This window comes from Pieris napi, chromosome 22, assembly GCF_905475465.1.
Source record: "Pieris napi chromosome 22, ilPieNapi1.2, whole genome shotgun sequence".
Classification (NCBI taxonomy): domain Eukaryota; kingdom Metazoa; phylum Arthropoda; class Insecta; order Lepidoptera; family Pieridae; genus Pieris; species Pieris napi.
In genome coordinates this window covers 5,912,308-5,929,775 of record NC_062255.1, presented here as the reverse complement: position 1 = coordinate 5,929,775, position 17,468 = coordinate 5,912,308, and the positions used below count along the sequence as shown (strand labels likewise).

General features: G+C 34.7%; 1 protein-coding gene across 6 annotated transcripts in view; it reads left to right on the top strand.

The window, feature by feature from the left end:
* LOC125060761 (rap1 GTPase-activating protein 1) overlaps positions 1-15,744 on the top strand; it is a 248,782-nt gene extending 233,038 nt beyond the window's left edge. For 5 of the 6 annotated variants that reach the window (XM_047665809.1, XM_047665811.1, XM_047665806.1 and 2 more), the window contains 10 exons: positions 8,101-8,245; positions 9,017-9,292; positions 10,242-10,423; positions 11,143-11,237; positions 12,438-12,797; positions 13,206-13,296; positions 13,475-13,658; positions 14,059-14,097; positions 14,691-14,857; positions 15,010-15,744. In XM_047665809.1, coding sequence (XP_047521765.1) covers positions 8,101-8,245; positions 9,017-9,292; positions 10,242-10,423; positions 11,143-11,237; positions 12,438-12,797; positions 13,206-13,296; positions 13,475-13,658; positions 14,059-14,097; positions 14,691-14,857; positions 15,010-15,141 — 1,671 coding nt within the window. In that variant the 3' untranslated portion in view covers positions 15,142-15,744. The remainder of the gene's footprint in view (positions 1-8,100; positions 8,246-9,016; positions 9,293-10,241; positions 10,424-11,142; positions 11,238-12,437; positions 12,798-13,205; positions 13,297-13,474; positions 13,659-14,058; positions 14,098-14,690; positions 14,858-15,009) is intronic. The other variant, XM_047665810.1, reaches the window with a different exon arrangement.
* The last annotated feature ends 1,724 nt before the right edge of the window (positions 15,745-17,468 follow it).

Genomic DNA, 17,468 nt, shown 5'->3' with positions numbered 1-17,468 from the left:
GGTTATTCGCTAGCCAGACGTCACAGAGGTCACTCCTGAAGAGCTTCGACAAGAAAAAACCCAGTGAAAATGGATACCATAGCAAAGCAGCAGCTCAAGTGGTGGCCCTACTGCGAATCGGACTACGGCAGGTTGAAATTGCTCGGCAACTGAAAATCAGCCGATTTCGAGTGCAACGGGTATACCAACGGTTCCAAGAGACTGGAGGTTACATCAGGAGACATGGATCCGGGAGAAGTCGCTGCACTACCGTCAGAGGTGATCGCTTCATTGTGTCGACGTCTTTGCGGAACCGCTTCTCCAACGCTGTGGAGCTGCAGCAGCGGCTTTGAGCTACTCGAAGGACAGCTCACAGCATCTCCACTATCAGAAGAAGGCTGTGAGAGAAGAATTTGCTACCCCGGAGAGCTGCTACAGGCCCCCAATTGACTGCCAGCCACCGAACGAAAAGGAAGCGATTTTACGAAACGCACGTGCCGTGGACTTTCGACCAGTGGAGGAATGTCCTGTTCTCCGACGAAACCCGAGTGTGCCTATATACAAACAACATGCGTAAGAGAGTCTACAGGCGACCAGGGGAGCGATTCACACCAGCCTGCACCGTGAAAACCGTCGGGTATGGAGGAGGATCCTGCATGTTTTAGGGCGGCATTTCTATCGACGGCAAGACAGACCTTGTGTGTGTCTCCAGAGCTGGAGATGGTCGCGGTCTCTGACTGCCCACCGGTATATCACCGAGGTTTTGGAGGAGGATGTGGTCCCATGTGCAGGTTTTGTCGGCGCCAACTTCGAGTTCATGCACGACAACGCCCGGTGCCACATAGCCTTGATTGTCAAGGACTACCTACGTCGAGTTAGCATCAAGGTTATGGACTGGCCAGCAAGAAGCCCCGACCTCAATCCTATTGAGCACCTCTGAGACGAGCTAAAACGGAGAGTTCGGGCCCGTAATCCAGCTCCTGCCACTCTCGATGAGCTTCGAGATGCCGTCATCGAGGAGTGGGACAACATTCCCCAGGAACACGTCGTGACGCTCATCAGGTCCATGACTGACCGCTTGGAAGCTGGTCGGAGGGCTAGAGGAGGCAACACTAGGTTTTAAGACAAATTTTTAAGGATTGTCATTGTTTATTTTTAATTTTTGTATTGTTCCTTTTATTTGTAATTTTGATCAGAATACACATTGTTTCACATTTTCCCAGAATTTTCTTTTTTTATGGGGGTTGTGGCCAATTTCCTACTGTTTTCAAATAAGGGATTTCATTAGCTTTCAAATAATACTAATAATGATAGGGTACAGGAAGGATCTTCGGAATTATAATCGCTTGACACGAATTTTAGGAAAGGTGCGATTTTTTTGACGCCGAGTGTAGTATGTACCAATTTCAAGACAATTTATTTGCTTATTATTAAGTCTTGGAAATGAAATAAAATCTTAAAAGCATGACATCAGCGTTCAGTATCACACCAGTAAGTTTATACCTAACATATACATGTACAAGCTGTTTTGATTCTACACTCTCATCTTTTAATTTGCTGGAATTTAGAAATTATTTTTATGCCTTATAAAACTAAAGTCAATTAATGCTAAGACAGATTTCGAATACTTATTATTAATAACAAATAATTAATTAATAAGAACGTTTCACGTTAAGATGAATTGAAGATCGATAAAGTAATTTAAATCTGTGACGAAGACAGATGCCGCACAAAAGGCAGTGGAATAAGCAAATGCCTTTCATAACGAGAAATTGGTTCGAGGACGATTCCGAAGAGAAACGATTGCAAATGACGTAAAATAGATCGTTGGATTTTTTCGAGTTAATTCAATTTTTTTTTTTTTTAAAGACAATTCACACCAATTGACCTAGTCCCATGCTAAGCTGGTGAAGCTTGTGTTATGGGTACTAGGCAACGGATATATATACATATTATAGATAGATATACATATTTAAACACCCAAGACCTAAGAACAACACCAAATGCTCATCACATCGATGTTCGCCTCAGCCGGGGATCGAACCCGGGACCCATGGATTCGCAGTCAGGGGTACTAACCACTAGACCAATGAGTCGTAAATTTTTGACAGATAGACAGACATAACATTTATTACAAACAAAAACACACACAAAATAACAATAATCAAAGAAAAAAAATGATCAAAAACAATAAAAAAAAATCCCTTTCGGTTCATTTCAAGTGTGTTTACGTGTGTGAGTGTGTGCTGTGGCTGTAATTGGCCTTGGCTCAGCATTATGCTGAGGAGCAGAATGTTCCACAGCGCTGGTCATTCTGCCAGAGACCACAGCAGCTAGTTTGGGCCTCAGTCGCAAAAAAAGAATGTAATAAATACTTAGTAGAAAAAAAAATGTTACCAGTGTACAGAATGAAGTCTTGTGTAAAGGTGTATAGTAAAATTAATAAAAATGTAAATAAAATAAAATTGTATAATGTATAATTAAAATAAAATACTTTTTTCTCCTCCGATCGCTCGCTGAGCGTCGTGATGATCACCTCGTTGTGGTACTGCTTCCATCTGCGACGAGCCCCAGCTAGATGAATGGCGTATGAGAAGGTCTCAGTGTCCATATTTAATGATACATGGTCTACCGTGTTGAGGTGCGGCCCCTTTGTCTATTTCCCTCCGTTATTCGGTTAAAATAAGTTTTTCAAAGATCATGAGGCTTCCGGCCGAAATATTACAACTTTCTCTGGAGTTTGAAAGCCTCTTGGTGACAAAGTTCCTTTAAAAAAGACTTCCTAGAGACTAAAGAGAGAAAAGACTAAACAGAGGTCCCATAAGATATCCAGGGAATAGCATAAGAGGGTAAAGTGAAAGAAGTGCGGGAGGTCAGTAGGTTTCCCTTTTTTTTTTCCTTACTAGGATTGCCTGTAAGCAATCGCTTGTTTGTGATAAGGCCCCTTGTTGCTCTATGTAACCTGATTTTTATTTGTATGTTTAAGATAACGAAGTGTAAATGCTTAATACGTTTGCTAAACAAAAAGTTAGACATGTAGTAATCTATATTTATCTTTTTGACACATACTTTATTCAGTAAATGACGTAAACGATAAAAAACGACATGTCATCCTAAAGATTGTCACTGATGGAATGTTTAGTTCCCAAAAGAATCCCGAACCAATGGCATGATCCATCAAGCAGTAAAAGGGAACATTAACCTCACGTCCCTACAATTACGGTCCTCAGCTTTCAATTTACGTCTTGGGCTATGAAAAAGGACAAGCAATGAAGGGATTTCAGAACTCAAACCAAACCGCTAATGATAATGTTGCGTAATGGCACTTGAAAAGACATTTTTATCGCATTCATCTGTTTCGAAGTTTAAGAACATTCGAAATTCGAATTCTTATCCATACCATGGATAATATAATTCGAAATTTAAATCACTGGTAACATTTAACGAAACATACTTCTAAATTCAAATTCTTATATTTGCTTTTAATCAAAGTTCGAAATTTAAATTTTATTCATAATAATATTTTCGAGCACGATACTTTTTGAATAGGATTAATAATAGACAATTATTTTTACTCTACGCTATGTCAACACCTTATTCTTAAAATAAGTCTGTTTAATATGATATTAGAATAAAGTTCAACCCTTTAAAACATTTACACTAAGACAGTATTGTTATACAATGAAACCATTCAAACCATTTCCTTCGACATTTACTAATGAATTGTGCTTTCTTTAATTGGAAAAGTACTAATGACTTCCTGGCAGAAGATGCTTCGATTACAAACGGAAACACTAAGCATCGAGACACAATCGATTTATTAAATTGATCACGTCTCTCATACTTATTCATTGTTATCTATTTCTGATCATCCGTCTAAAACGTCATAGAAATAAGCTCATGTATCAAATATATACCTTAATATTTCCTTTAGCACACGTTAAGTCATAGGTAATAAAAAATATAGGGAAAACTTAAAGCCGTATTGTCCTCAACATAATTATTAGTAGCACGAATAGTTTTGAATATAATTTGTAACAATACTAATGTGGGCCAAATCTATGCGGTCATAAATATGTGGAAATACGTCAATAGGACAATGTAAGTTGTTATCTATTTGTTACATACCTACTTGATAAATATAGCGGTAATTTGTCCACCTCAAAAGTCAAAACAGCTCCATATTCTTTTCTACATATTTTCATCATTCGGCAATAGTGTACCATGCAATAATGTGGTGGCGCATGTTCTTTAATCCCATAGAAATTAAAACATCATGATATGTGAAATGGATGAAAGAAGGTATTATATAAGTATTTTATTTTTTTATTAGATTGTATGTAGTAATATTAAGGGGGCGTGAATTACATTAGGGTATGTTAGGTTAAGAGCCCCATAGCCTAGCGGTCTTGTTAAGTGTTCGCTAGGTGAGGGGTATCGGGTTCGATTCCCGGTCGGAGCGCAAGTTTTTTCTTCTACTCACTGGGACCCATTTTTTCCTTTTTTTTTGTTTTTTTCTTAAGGGGTCCAAAGCCATGCACCTTGTTAATATAACTTGGGGTACTACACACTACAAGTCGTAAAATACTATAGAAAAAAATGCCGTGATTCGACAAATTAAAAAAAAACAGCTCTTGATTGTAAGGCACAGAAAACTGACCTACTTTTGATACAAATGATCATGAAACTGTCGTCGAAAACTTTGGCCTATACCAAACAACTATTATGGGAAATACACATTAAGAACTACGCAAGAGCTCCCATGACAGTCCTTTGTTCACTTATCAAAGTGACCCTCAAAATTAAAACAATTGTAAACCTTGTACGCTTTATAACTGTCGTTAACTTCACATTTAGCTGAAGACTGCAAAAATTATTTTATCGTCATGGTAGCATACATAACAATTTTAAATATTTTTTTATTGATACATAAAACCGGTAGAATGTAAACAGCGATTTAAAAACAGATCTTGTAGTTCTGACCGGAAAAACATTTTATATTTAGTAATGTAGATATTCTTTATTATAGTAAACAAGAAAACGCCAACGCTCAATAAACACGTATTATATGCTGCAAAACAATGAAAGAGTCGCAGAGTAAGTTCACAGTAGCGATATTTTGTATATGTATTTAACATTATAGACTTAAAATAAATAAATCAGTGGCGCTACAACCTCTTTAGGTGGCCTAAGATGTCTGAATCTGTTTCATGATCATTTTTAAATCTAATAAGCAAGTAGGTGATCAGCCTCCAGTGCCTGACACACGCCGTCGACTTTTTGGGTCTAAGACATGTCGGTTTCCTCACGATGTTTTCCCTTCACCGTTCGAGCAAATGTTAAATGCGCACATAGAAAGAAAGTCCATTGGTGCACAGCCGGGGCTCGAACCTACGATCTCAGGTATGAGAGTAGCACGCTGAAGCCACTAGTGGCACTGCTCAATTATATACTTTACTATATTTATTGTTCGCGACTGTAAGTGCTGTACTTCTGTAAATAAATAAAGCTAAGATTAAGATATATTGTCAAATAAAATATACAATATTAAACTATATTATATTAAAATGATTGATTAGTCAACGACCTTTTGAGACAGGAAAAACGTTTTCTCTTCCATTGGGATCTATCGAAAACTTATTTATTTCGGCTTAGCTATTGGCAAAATTATCGGTACAGACGTTTTACAAAATCTATTCGATGGACTTCGGACTTTTAATTTGTTAAACAAGTGTCCTTCTACTGACAAAATAATGTTGAAACAGCGGATGTTACAAGGTGATTTTAGTTCCTGGCGACAATGTGATAATAATTAAAATTTAAATGGCTCTTGAATGTATAGAAATTGCTACAAATAATACTCCAAGGCTGGTTAAATCGAAGCATATAGGATTTATATAAAACTTTGGTGTTCTACTTAAATTCTATCCTCAAACACATTACAGCAACAATCTTTAAATTATAGTGATACATGTATCTTATGTTCCATAATAAACATATGTTTTACTAGTGAAATAGGACGTGGAATACACTTGTTCTAACATTTAATCAAAATGGCAAGTGCTAATAAAAATGATGCAATTAAATGCGCAGTCATGGTCAATAAATTTAATAGGTAACTGAGGTGTGATAGGTCAATCTTCATTGGATGACAACTTAACAATTACATGTAAATGACATCATCGGAAATCTTAGGTAATCTGAATCATGCATTACGTGGATCGCTTCTTCGCATTTATTTTCCTTTTTATACTATACTATACTGTCTGTATGACGTTAAGTTTATCTTAGTTAATGAACATAGTATAATACATTTCTCATCATCTATTGTACACTTATGGTAACAGTTTTAAACACAGAATTCTGATCACCTACTTGTCTATTAATTAAAAATTATCGAATTTGAGACCAAGCCCCATATAGTAGCGCCACTGGAATATTACTATGATGCCGTTCAAGTATTACGTAAGCACCATAGGGGGAGGGGGGGGTCTTTGATTTTCTTATTTGGTGATTACGTCAACAGTAATTATTTACGTTTTTTACACATATTACCCACACATTGTCTATGCTTGAAAACGAAATGTACTATCAAGGATTCCTACACACAATTAATACGTTTATGTACTATTATTTTTGAGAGCTTTGTTTACTTTTGCTGACAAGAGGGGTACACTTCAATATATAGGGGGGGGGGGCTATATATTGAAGTGTATCTACTGACGTAATACCTGATGGGCCCCTAATTACTATACAAAAAATTCATTCAATTCAAAGATGTGATAATGTATGTCATACAATAATAATTTTTGAAATATGCAGTGTGAATTATATAAAAAAATCTTTATTTAATAATTAGTTTACAGATAGTTCATATATATAATATCAAGAACATAATACAAAAATCACTTAAACCCAAACGTCAGCTAGGAGTTAAAGATGTTACATTTTCTTAACTTCCAATGCGATTCGAAGGCAATTTACTATGGATTTTGACAGGAAACAGGAAAGTGCCCGCCCGAGGATGCCACCCTTGGGTTAATATTACAAAATAGGCTTTCAAGCGCTTAGTGTCGTTTTAAATCATTGTACTTTAAACATTTTACGAACGATAAATATCGCGAAGTACTGAGTTAACTTTCATTGATTGCAAATTTACCTATTTACCTTTTAATATATAATGAATATATATTTAATTTATATATATTCACTAGTGGACCCCACAGACGTTGTCCTGCATGATATTTCAAGCTATTAGGATATTAAAGTATGAAAGTACCGACTGCAGCGCCACCTGCCGGGCTGATTTGTGAATCTAAACCATTCCCAGATCCCCTTGAACACACACAAAAAATTTCATCAAAATCGGTCCAGTCGTTTGAGAGAAGTTCAGTGACATACACACTCACAGAAGAATTATATATATAAAGATTATTTACAACTATATTTTCTACAAAAAAATCTTTAAAGCCTTTTTCTACATTATTTACTTGAATACTTGTACTCGGCTGGACTTAATCAGCTGTATGTGTGTTTGTCTTATGGGTATCTTAAACGAATTAACCGATATCTGGTAATGTTTTGGTCAGAAAACAACTTGGTCAACGACTCTACTATAGATTAAACAATTGAAAATAAACATATCCTTAATTAAACGTGACCTATTGAGGTATAGATAATACTAATTAGTAGATTAATTAGTTCAGGTTTATAATCTGTGGTTTTCCTGTAAACAATATTTACAGCTTCAAGGAAATTGGATAACATACTTATTTCGAACTCTAATGAACTTTAAGTTATTTTGCGAAACTAAGAACAACAATAAATCTTATATATTATGTTCAATAAAAAAATCATGTTATAGGAATTGTTTCTGAGTGAAATAATAGAAGAATAGAAGTAGAAGAATTAACAAGCAGAAAACTGTTCTTTTAGGTAATCAATGTTGCAATTAATTGGGACCAGCATGTGTATTACCTAGGCAACTTTGTTTATTATTAGGCAAACAATTAAAATGTCTAAAATCTGTGTAAAAAATATCCCGACACCTTTGAAATCAGTTTCCTTGAAAACCCTTATTTGTTAGTAAGTGTGTACTTATATTTTCATCTTTATTTCTAGGAACACATCAACTTGGTCGGTTTTGACGCAAGCCTTGGGCCAGTAGTGATGTCCTTGAAAAACGAACACATGGCTGGTCAGGATCACACCAGGATACTTTTGCGACTGCGTACCGAAACTATGCATGGACTTATACCTATTACAAGTGAGTATATCTTGCTATATGTTACATAAAAAGTCTGAGAAACGTGCTAAGTGATTTCGAATATAGGGTAAGTCTCACAGATGTGTGTGGCATGTTATTTTAGTCTTAATTGCGTACAGCGCCATCTATGGTCACTACTGAGTCTTGCATATAAATTGAACAATATCAATATTTAACTGGCGAAGCAGATATAAGGCATCGTGTTATTTTCAAATCATTAAAACGATCTTCCATTTTCGAATATTAATATATCAAATCAGGTAGTACTAAAAATGTATATTGGCGATGCATATCAACGTCTTTTTTATTGATGATATTTAAACATATTGTCACTATTATTACTCAAGAATATTACACCTTGCCTTAAAGGTCTCACAAATATCTATCTATATGTAAAAGAAAAAGAAAACTTTATGTTACATTTAAAATAAAACATACAAACTAATTGACAATGTTCTTAACCTACAGTAATAATTATAATAAAAACTTAATAAAATAATAGAAAATTAAAATAATTAAAAGTTTAGTTTAACAAGTTTTAACGCTGGCATCATTTCCTCCCTGTATTGCGATACTTATTTGTTGAGCGAGGAAAGCACCAGCTCTGGGGTCAACGGTACTATCTTCCAGACTCTTTTGCACTTGAACCCCACGGCCCTAGAGTCCCTACTTTAAGAGAAACAAAATCAAAGTTGGAGGAAAGACTATATGTAATTTTCTATAGGTATGTAATTATTTCTTGTTTAATAACATAGCCATGTTTATCCTCAGATGCTGGCAACCTACCCCCACCGCTGAGAATGGCGAAAATGCTGAACGAACAAGTGAATGTAGACAACTTCACAGCTATCATGTGTCTGAATGCGTCGTCTATGATAGCCGCATATGATGAACACGTTTTAGTGAACACTTTTAAGTTCGGCGTTTTATACCAAAAGTACGGACAAACTACTGAGGAGGATTTATTCGGGAATAATGACACGTCGCCGGTGTTTGATGAGTTTTTGGATATGTTGGGACAGAGGATTAAATTGAAGGATCACAAAGGTATGGTTCTTGGTAAAAACTAAATACTTTTTACATAAGTAGCTCAAAAGATTAAAAAGAATAAACCAGTGGCGCTATTTAAGTCTGGGCCTCAGATATCTATATCGGTTTCATGATCATTTGTCAATTTAATAGGCAAGTGGATGAGCCTCCTGTGCTTGACACACGCCGACTTTTTGGATCTAGGGCAAGCCGTTTTCCTCACATGTTTTCCTTCACCGTTCGAGCGAATGTTAAATGCACATAGTCAGAAGTGTATTGGTGCACAGCTGAGGATCGAACCTACGATCTTAGGGATGAGAGACGCTGAAGCCAACACGCTTTAATTATGAGTTAATTAGTAGTTATCATATAAATAATAATTCGTATAAAATATATACTGATATATCCAGTCAAATAAGTAGCGACGCATTAATTTATTCTACATTTTGCCTTGAGCTATATGATCTTGTCAATTAATATATATTATCTTTGTAATAAATTACAATACGTTGACTTTAATATTAAATTTTCTAGGGGCCTCATAGCCTAGCGGTCTTAATAAGTGGTAGCTAGGTGAGGGGTACCGGGTTCGATTCCCGGTTCGAGGGCAAGTTTTAATTTGATTTTAATTTGTTCTCGGCCTTTGGGAGGGTTGTGTGGTACCGGGTGAGTGCCTAAAAACCGCACATGGAGGATACGGTCGAATTTCTAAAGACTAGCACGAATTATAAAAAAATCCTATACTTGACGCTGGCTAATGCACAAATCGTGCCAGAGCCATAAAAAAAAATTACACCACCAGACAAAAAACATTTGTTTATCGAAAACCGATCAAAAAATACTCATATTAGTAGTTCACGGAAATGAAAGAGTCACAGGTTCAATGGGTAGGCTTGTGTGAACTTAAAAGTTTAACATGTTTATATATATTTTACAAATGTATTTATGTATGTATGTATTTTTCCAGGTTACCGAGGTGGTCTAGACATAATGAACGGGCACACAGGTACAGAGGCGGTCTATGAAAGGTTCTACGATCGAGAGATCATGTTTCATGTAGCGCCGCTGTTGCCGCACACCGCGGGCGACGCGCAGCAATTACAAAGGAAACGACATGTTGGAAATGACATTGTCGCTATTGTATTTCAGGTTAGGAAATCTAATATATATATATAGGGAGCTTTAACTAGCGAGTAACTCTCTTCTTGAAAAGCAAAATACATGTATTACGTCACGAGACTATAGCCAATAGCCATTAATAGTATTATATTAATATTTAAGAGTGAAAATAAAGCATTCTCCTGACCCAAGCCCCATAAAATGTATTTGACGGCTCATTGGTCTAGTGGTTAGTACCCCTGACTGCAAATCCATGGGTCCCGGGTTCGATCGATCATTTGGTGTTGTGCTTAGGTCTTGGGTGTTTAAATATGTATTTATATGTGTTAGGTCTATCTATGTACAATATGTATGTATATCCGTTGCCCTAGTACCCATAACACAAGCTTCACCAGCTTAGCATGGGACTAGGTCAATTGGTGTGAATTGTCCAATACAAAAAAAAATACAAAAAATACTAAAATCTTCATAGCCTTCTGGCAATGAGAGTATCTATTGGCGGTGGTATCACTTAAAATCAGATAAGCCGCCTGTTACATTAAAAAAAAAATCAAATCTAAAATTCAATTTATAACTTTATATACTTCAGATGCCGGATAAAAATACACGTATTTTTTATGCATCCATTTATAAGTGGTTTGCCGCAGATAATAGTTTTCTGCGTATATAAAATAAAAAGTTCACCTGTTTGCAAAGAAACACATAGTGCAGTATGTTTCAACTCATTAGTCATATAAATCATTTTACAGGAAAAATCAACCCCGTTCACACCTGATATGATCGCTTCACACTTCTTACACGCATTCATCGTGGTTACGCCCATAGAAGTCGAAGGGGAGACCAGGTACGAGTGAAACAGATCTTTTTACTTTTTATAAAACAACTGCCGGGTTCTTACCTATAATTTAGAATTAGTTGTAGTCTAAGGTACCTAGATTTTTCTAATCGGCCCAGTAGTTTTATACTTTATTCGTAACGAATAAACTTACTATAATTGTTTAGTAATACTTTATGCTTACCAACTTTGTGTTAGTTTTTTAATTTTAAATTAGGTTTTTACAAAGTGCAAGCTTACACATATAATTAATAATATTTTATTTTCTGGGAACGAAACCGTGTATGAAGTTTAGGTGATCGATTGATTTGTTATAATGCATTAATCCCAAAGCTAATGGGTTCGATTCTCAGTGTAATTAAGGGATGAATTAGATAATCTTAGAACATCATTAACTCGATTTAAAAAAAATCAGTAAAAGACGAAGAAAATTAATACTACATTTCCTGTATTTAAATGAAACCATTTGAGACTGATAAATATCGTGAATATTTTTCATTATACTTCATTGTAAGTTTGGGGAAGTTAAGCGTACATTCGTGATATTTGCATTAAGAAGCGGGAAAATAGACAGACGGCCGGGAAATTCTCTAGGCAATTTAAATGCAAAGCAAATGTGGGGTTGATGCTACTCTTTTTATAAAAACGATTGCCGTGAAAATATTGGATTTTTCTATCATGACATTTAAGTTTTTGAATGTAGTTGTTTTAATTCGATTAACAAATGTAATTTGATACAGTTTTAATGTTTATTAGCTGTTATTTAGTTTCTCTCGACATATTGTTAAAAACCTGAAATTTTTATTTTATTTTAAAACGCACAGTAACGAAACACATACAAACACAAGTTACTGAGAACACATAACATAGAAAACAAGATACATGCATGTGCATCAATAACAAGTGTGCACAACATTTAAAGGGAAACATTACAATGATGAAGAGAAAATAACTTCAACATTAAAAGTAAAAAACAAACTAGATTAAAAAAAATACAAACATGCAATATACAAAAATATATAAAAAAAAACAATAATTTTCTACTTTGCAATTATCACTATTGGTCACGGATCAACATATGAGTTGATCTATGGACCCTTGGGGTTTTCGAGACATTACCTTCCTCTGACCCGATTGCTTGAAAAACATATTTTTATCTCAAAGCATATATTGTAGGTAATTTATATTTATAAAAATTGTTCGTTCCAGGTACAAAGTGGGCGTCACAGCTCGTGGGGACGTACCATTCTTCGGACCGACTCTCCCGCAGCCTTCAATATTCCGCAAAGGCCGCGAATTCAAAGACTTCCTCCTCACCAAGTTAATAAACGCAGAAAACGCATGCTACAAAGCAAAGAAATTCGCCGAACTCGAGCAACGAACCCGTATGTCTTTACTCCAGTCGTTGGCTGAAAAGTTGAGAGATAAGACTGTTGAGTTCCTTGGTACGGGGGCGCGATGTGATATAGGAGCGGTTTCACCACAGCCTGAGGGAACGCCGAAGCAAGACGGACCGGCTACCAAGATATTTGATACAGTTCGAAAAGTCATATATAATTCGAAAATGAGGTATGTATATTGCTTTTTTTATTATTTAAAAAATAATCAAATCAGCGCCATCTAGTAGACATACCAGATGGCGTTGATTTTACTTATAAACCACGTTGTGCCTTATAGCCTAGCGGTCTTATTAAGTGGCAGCTAGGTGAGGGGTACCGGGTTCGATTCCCGGCTCGAGGGCAAGTTTTAATTTAAATTTGTTCTCGGCCTTTGGGAGGGTTGTGCGGTACCGGGCAAGTGCTTAAACCGTACATGGAGGACACGGTCGAATTTCTAAAGACAAGCACGAATTATAAAAAAATCCTATACTTGACGCTGGCTAATGCACAAATCGTGCCAGAGCTATAAAAAAAACACGTTGTTTAACAGATGGCTACGTTACGCATTTTAGCTAATTTAATTTGTTTTTATTTTCAGATCACCAAGTGTAGACACGAATCTGTCCAGCGATAGCAATAAAAATAACGCGTGCAAGAGAGTTTTAGCGCATGAAATACCAACCCCAAATGTAAGTAACACATACACACAACATAATTTATACATAGTTCTAAATATTAGTATCCTTAGTATACATCGAAGATCTTATGGATGACCTGTGCTTTTTTAAATCTAACCTAAATCGAGTACTTCTTTAAGATTCATAATGAATGCTTCTTTTTACATAATGTAAAAATAATTTCTTCCAGAGCGGACGATCAAAGACGTCCATACCATCCTCATCAGCCAGTGCAGTGTCAGTCCGGTCAGCGGGCGGTTCCGGTTCCGGCGAGTCCAGCCCGGATGTGACGTCACGAGCGGCTGCGCCACGCCCTCCGCTACATGATCATAGCGACGACTCCAGCCTGAATTCTGTCGATCTTGATCCACTTGGTCAGTATTTAGGAATAATGGGCGGAAATAAATCGTTTTCTACGTTTGTTGGTAGTTATTCATGACTTAGGTAACATATTTTAATAACATGTACTATTTATGTAGTTTAATTAAATTACATATTTTCATACATTTAGACAATAATGTATTTTTATTCTATATATACCATTATTTCGTAATTCTGGTAAAACAGTAAAACTGGTATATATGTGAAATAATAACCAGTTATCTATATATTTAGAATGCCATTCTCTATATAAAATAAATATATTAATTATATATTGGAACAAATGATGACATAATATATTGTTTACACTTCAAAATATAAAATATATTTTTATTCATACTAAACACAACATATTCACAATTAGATATTTTATGGAATTCTTTTTGTAATTAGATGACAAGGACTGGTTCAGTTATGGTAAAAATATAACAGGTTAGTTCCTGTTAATACAATTGTACTCCGGCACAGTAACTCGTAGAACACGGGTATTTTTTAAAGACTTTCCATCAGCGCCATCTCTTATTCATTAAATTATATAAATGCTTACAAACTATGGCTGTTTTATAACAAGTAGTAGTATGGGAATTCTTTTTAAATAATCTGTATAATTAGATGCACATTGCGTAGATTGTCGTAGATAGATGGATGTGTAGAATTGTTTTTAATCATAATAAGGTATTCCCAAATCAATTTCAATCGCGCCTATTTCTACATAATCTTACCTTTTGCGATAGGATACAAAATTAATTGTAATACACAATTTTAATCAGATTTTAACAAACATATAATACACGTGAATATTTCACACATATTCAACTAGCGACAGCAACAAGATTAACGTCGTCGATCGCGTTTTTTTATTTCTTAAATTTTTACTTTACTAAAAATATTTTTACAAAATTAATCGTAATAAATACGAGTCTAAAACATCGTCCAAATATACAAGTCTACTGAAATACTAATACTGAAAATTCGTTAAAATTATTGTTTGTATATATTTATCACTTATGACTATTTACTTGCAGGCGGCGTTTACGTGGATAGTGACACCGGCTTAGAATCCATGTCGTCAGCTGAAGCAGGCGCTGCCAATAACAGAGAAGCAATGGTACCTCCGAGAGACGCAGATCAATTACGGCAGGAGGTCTGCCGGCTTAAAAACGACAAATTGGACCTTTTAAAACAGAATATTGTGAGTATTAAGTAGATTTTCCCACACACTATATTGATAATACGTTTACAAAAAAAATAATTCGATTTTATTGAAGTGCAACAAAATTTACTGTGCTGTGTACAAGATTTTTTTAGTTCAAACAAATATCAAAAGATTCCATATTGTTTCAGACATGGCAAAACGAAATCAAATCACTGCGTGAACGAGTGATGACTCTACAGGCCGAGTTAGCTGCGGTGGGCAAAGAACGGAGACGAGAAGCCACCATTATACCCAATACTACTCATGATTCCACCGCTTAAATTATATATGATATATGCATACGGCTTGTTTTAACTTGAAACAGCGCCATCTCTGTTTATTGCGTTAAACAGAAGCAAACGAACGCTTGTATGCTTGTTATCTTTTTGGAGTTTATTTTATAAATGTTATTGAAATATTCGCGGTTATTTGTGAGTTTTTGCTACTTTCCGTAGTTGTAACATAGTACCTTTGAGAGATACAGAAAATTAGAGCGATTTCTTTAATTAGTATTAAAACTCAAATATGCCGCTAAGTTTTAATATCATCAATACAAAATTAGCTAATCAATGTCTTATTTAAATCATTGATTCATTAACGAATTTTGTGGTAGAAATCTCAACGGAATTAATGATTTGATTGTTAGTGAATTAGATTTCTGTGAAATTACGCTAACCCGGCCTAATTATAGTGAAATAGTGCAATATATATATTATACTATTTGTAGCAAATTATATACTACAGTATATAACAAATATTTTTCCAATATTTTATTTATACAACGGACAACAGTAAAATATCCTATCTTTAATAAAAACTTATTTTATGCTTATTTGAAAAGCTTCTATTGCATTGTTTATAATCGAAATAATCCAATTTAATTTTCAATCGACCTAATTAATAACTATCAAAAAAATATACAACCTTTTAATAGGGATGCAAAAAAGCTGGTTGTAAGTAGTGATTAGAAAATTTTCGGTGTTTGATTTTTGTAGTACTCGAAGTACGATTTCTTATTAGAAAATAGAATAATTCTTGTTATAAAACTGGTACCTACGAAAGCCTTCGATTTTGTAGCCATAGTGAAATGAGGCTCATTAGAGTCCTATAGGAGTCGATTAGAATTTCTATTTTATATAAATCCCAGTATATATTTTATCTACATGTGTAAAATTTCAATTCTTGTGTTTTTTCTAAAGCAAAGTTTTGTACTGTATTTCTAAACATATAGATATAGATTTTCATATGTACGTAATCATTTTCTCAGCACATTTAAATTCCATTTGGATTTTGGATAAGTTTAATTTAGTTTTCCAGTGTCAGCTGGCTTTGTAAATATAATTTAACTGGTCTAGGACTATACTAAATAAACAGTATTTCTTAATTTATGCTTGACAGTTAAGTATCGTTTCGAATGTCTTTGAGTTTGATTATGTTTTGTTGATTATAATTAATATTTTATACCAAAGTTAACATTCCCAACTAAATAGCATAGTGGTTTCGTAGCACGTATAATAGAGATGAATCAGTATTCTTAAAAAATGTAGCATTTCTAAGTTTACATTTAGTTAATATTAAATGTAATCTTTTAGATTTTGTTCATCTGTTGATTATGATAAGTTTAATAAGAGCTACTGTTGATTCTTCTCTTAGACTTAAACCAAATCAAGCGCGGAGCGTAAGAATATAGGTATAATTGTAAGAGATACTATTGAATTATATTAATAGTTATTCAAATTATATTGTTGTTTTATTCATTTCATTTTCATAACTGATAACATAATCGTTTGTCTACGCTAATCTTTATTTATATACTCACTATTCACACAGGATAGAATATACAGAAAATAAATATATCGTCAATTGTGTGCGCATTCTATCCCAACACATACCCAGATAAAAAGCATGTGCGACATGACTGGGGCTTATATAAATAACAATCTTAGAACCGACTTTGAAATTTAAATAAAGACTTTCGTATTATGTATTTTTAGGTTCCTTTAAGGGGTTTGAACTCCACACTCATGCTAACCATGTTATGATACCGTATCTGCAACAGTAGGAGGTTGAGTGAAATATACAGACGTAAGCCAAATATTGCATATCTATACTAATATTATAAAGAGGAAAGGTTTGATTTTTTGTTTGTTTGAAATGAATAGGCACCGAAACTACTGGATCGATTTCAAAAATTCTTTCACCGTTGGCAAGCTACACTATTCCCGAGTGACATAATATGCTTACTAAAACTTGAATAATCTAACCCAAGGTGTAAAAAAATAAACAAAAACCTTCCTTCAATCGCGTGCGCTGCGAAAACTAGAACAAATTGGTGTATTAAAATTTTTCAGGACACATCACTATCTATAAAAAATGTCGCGACAGCATGTCTCTATCTTTTAAAGTTACGTCACAATAAGCGTCCTTTTATTATTATTATTCTTTTATTAAAATACCACCGCTAGAAAAGGCTCTTTATTCGTACCTAGGTATTGATCCTTATCAAAATAATTACCAAAGTTTCACATAAGCTACAAATTACAATTTAATGGCATAACCACCAAAAAAGCTTGGTGGATTGGTGTTCTCCTGCCTTTTCTCTTGAATA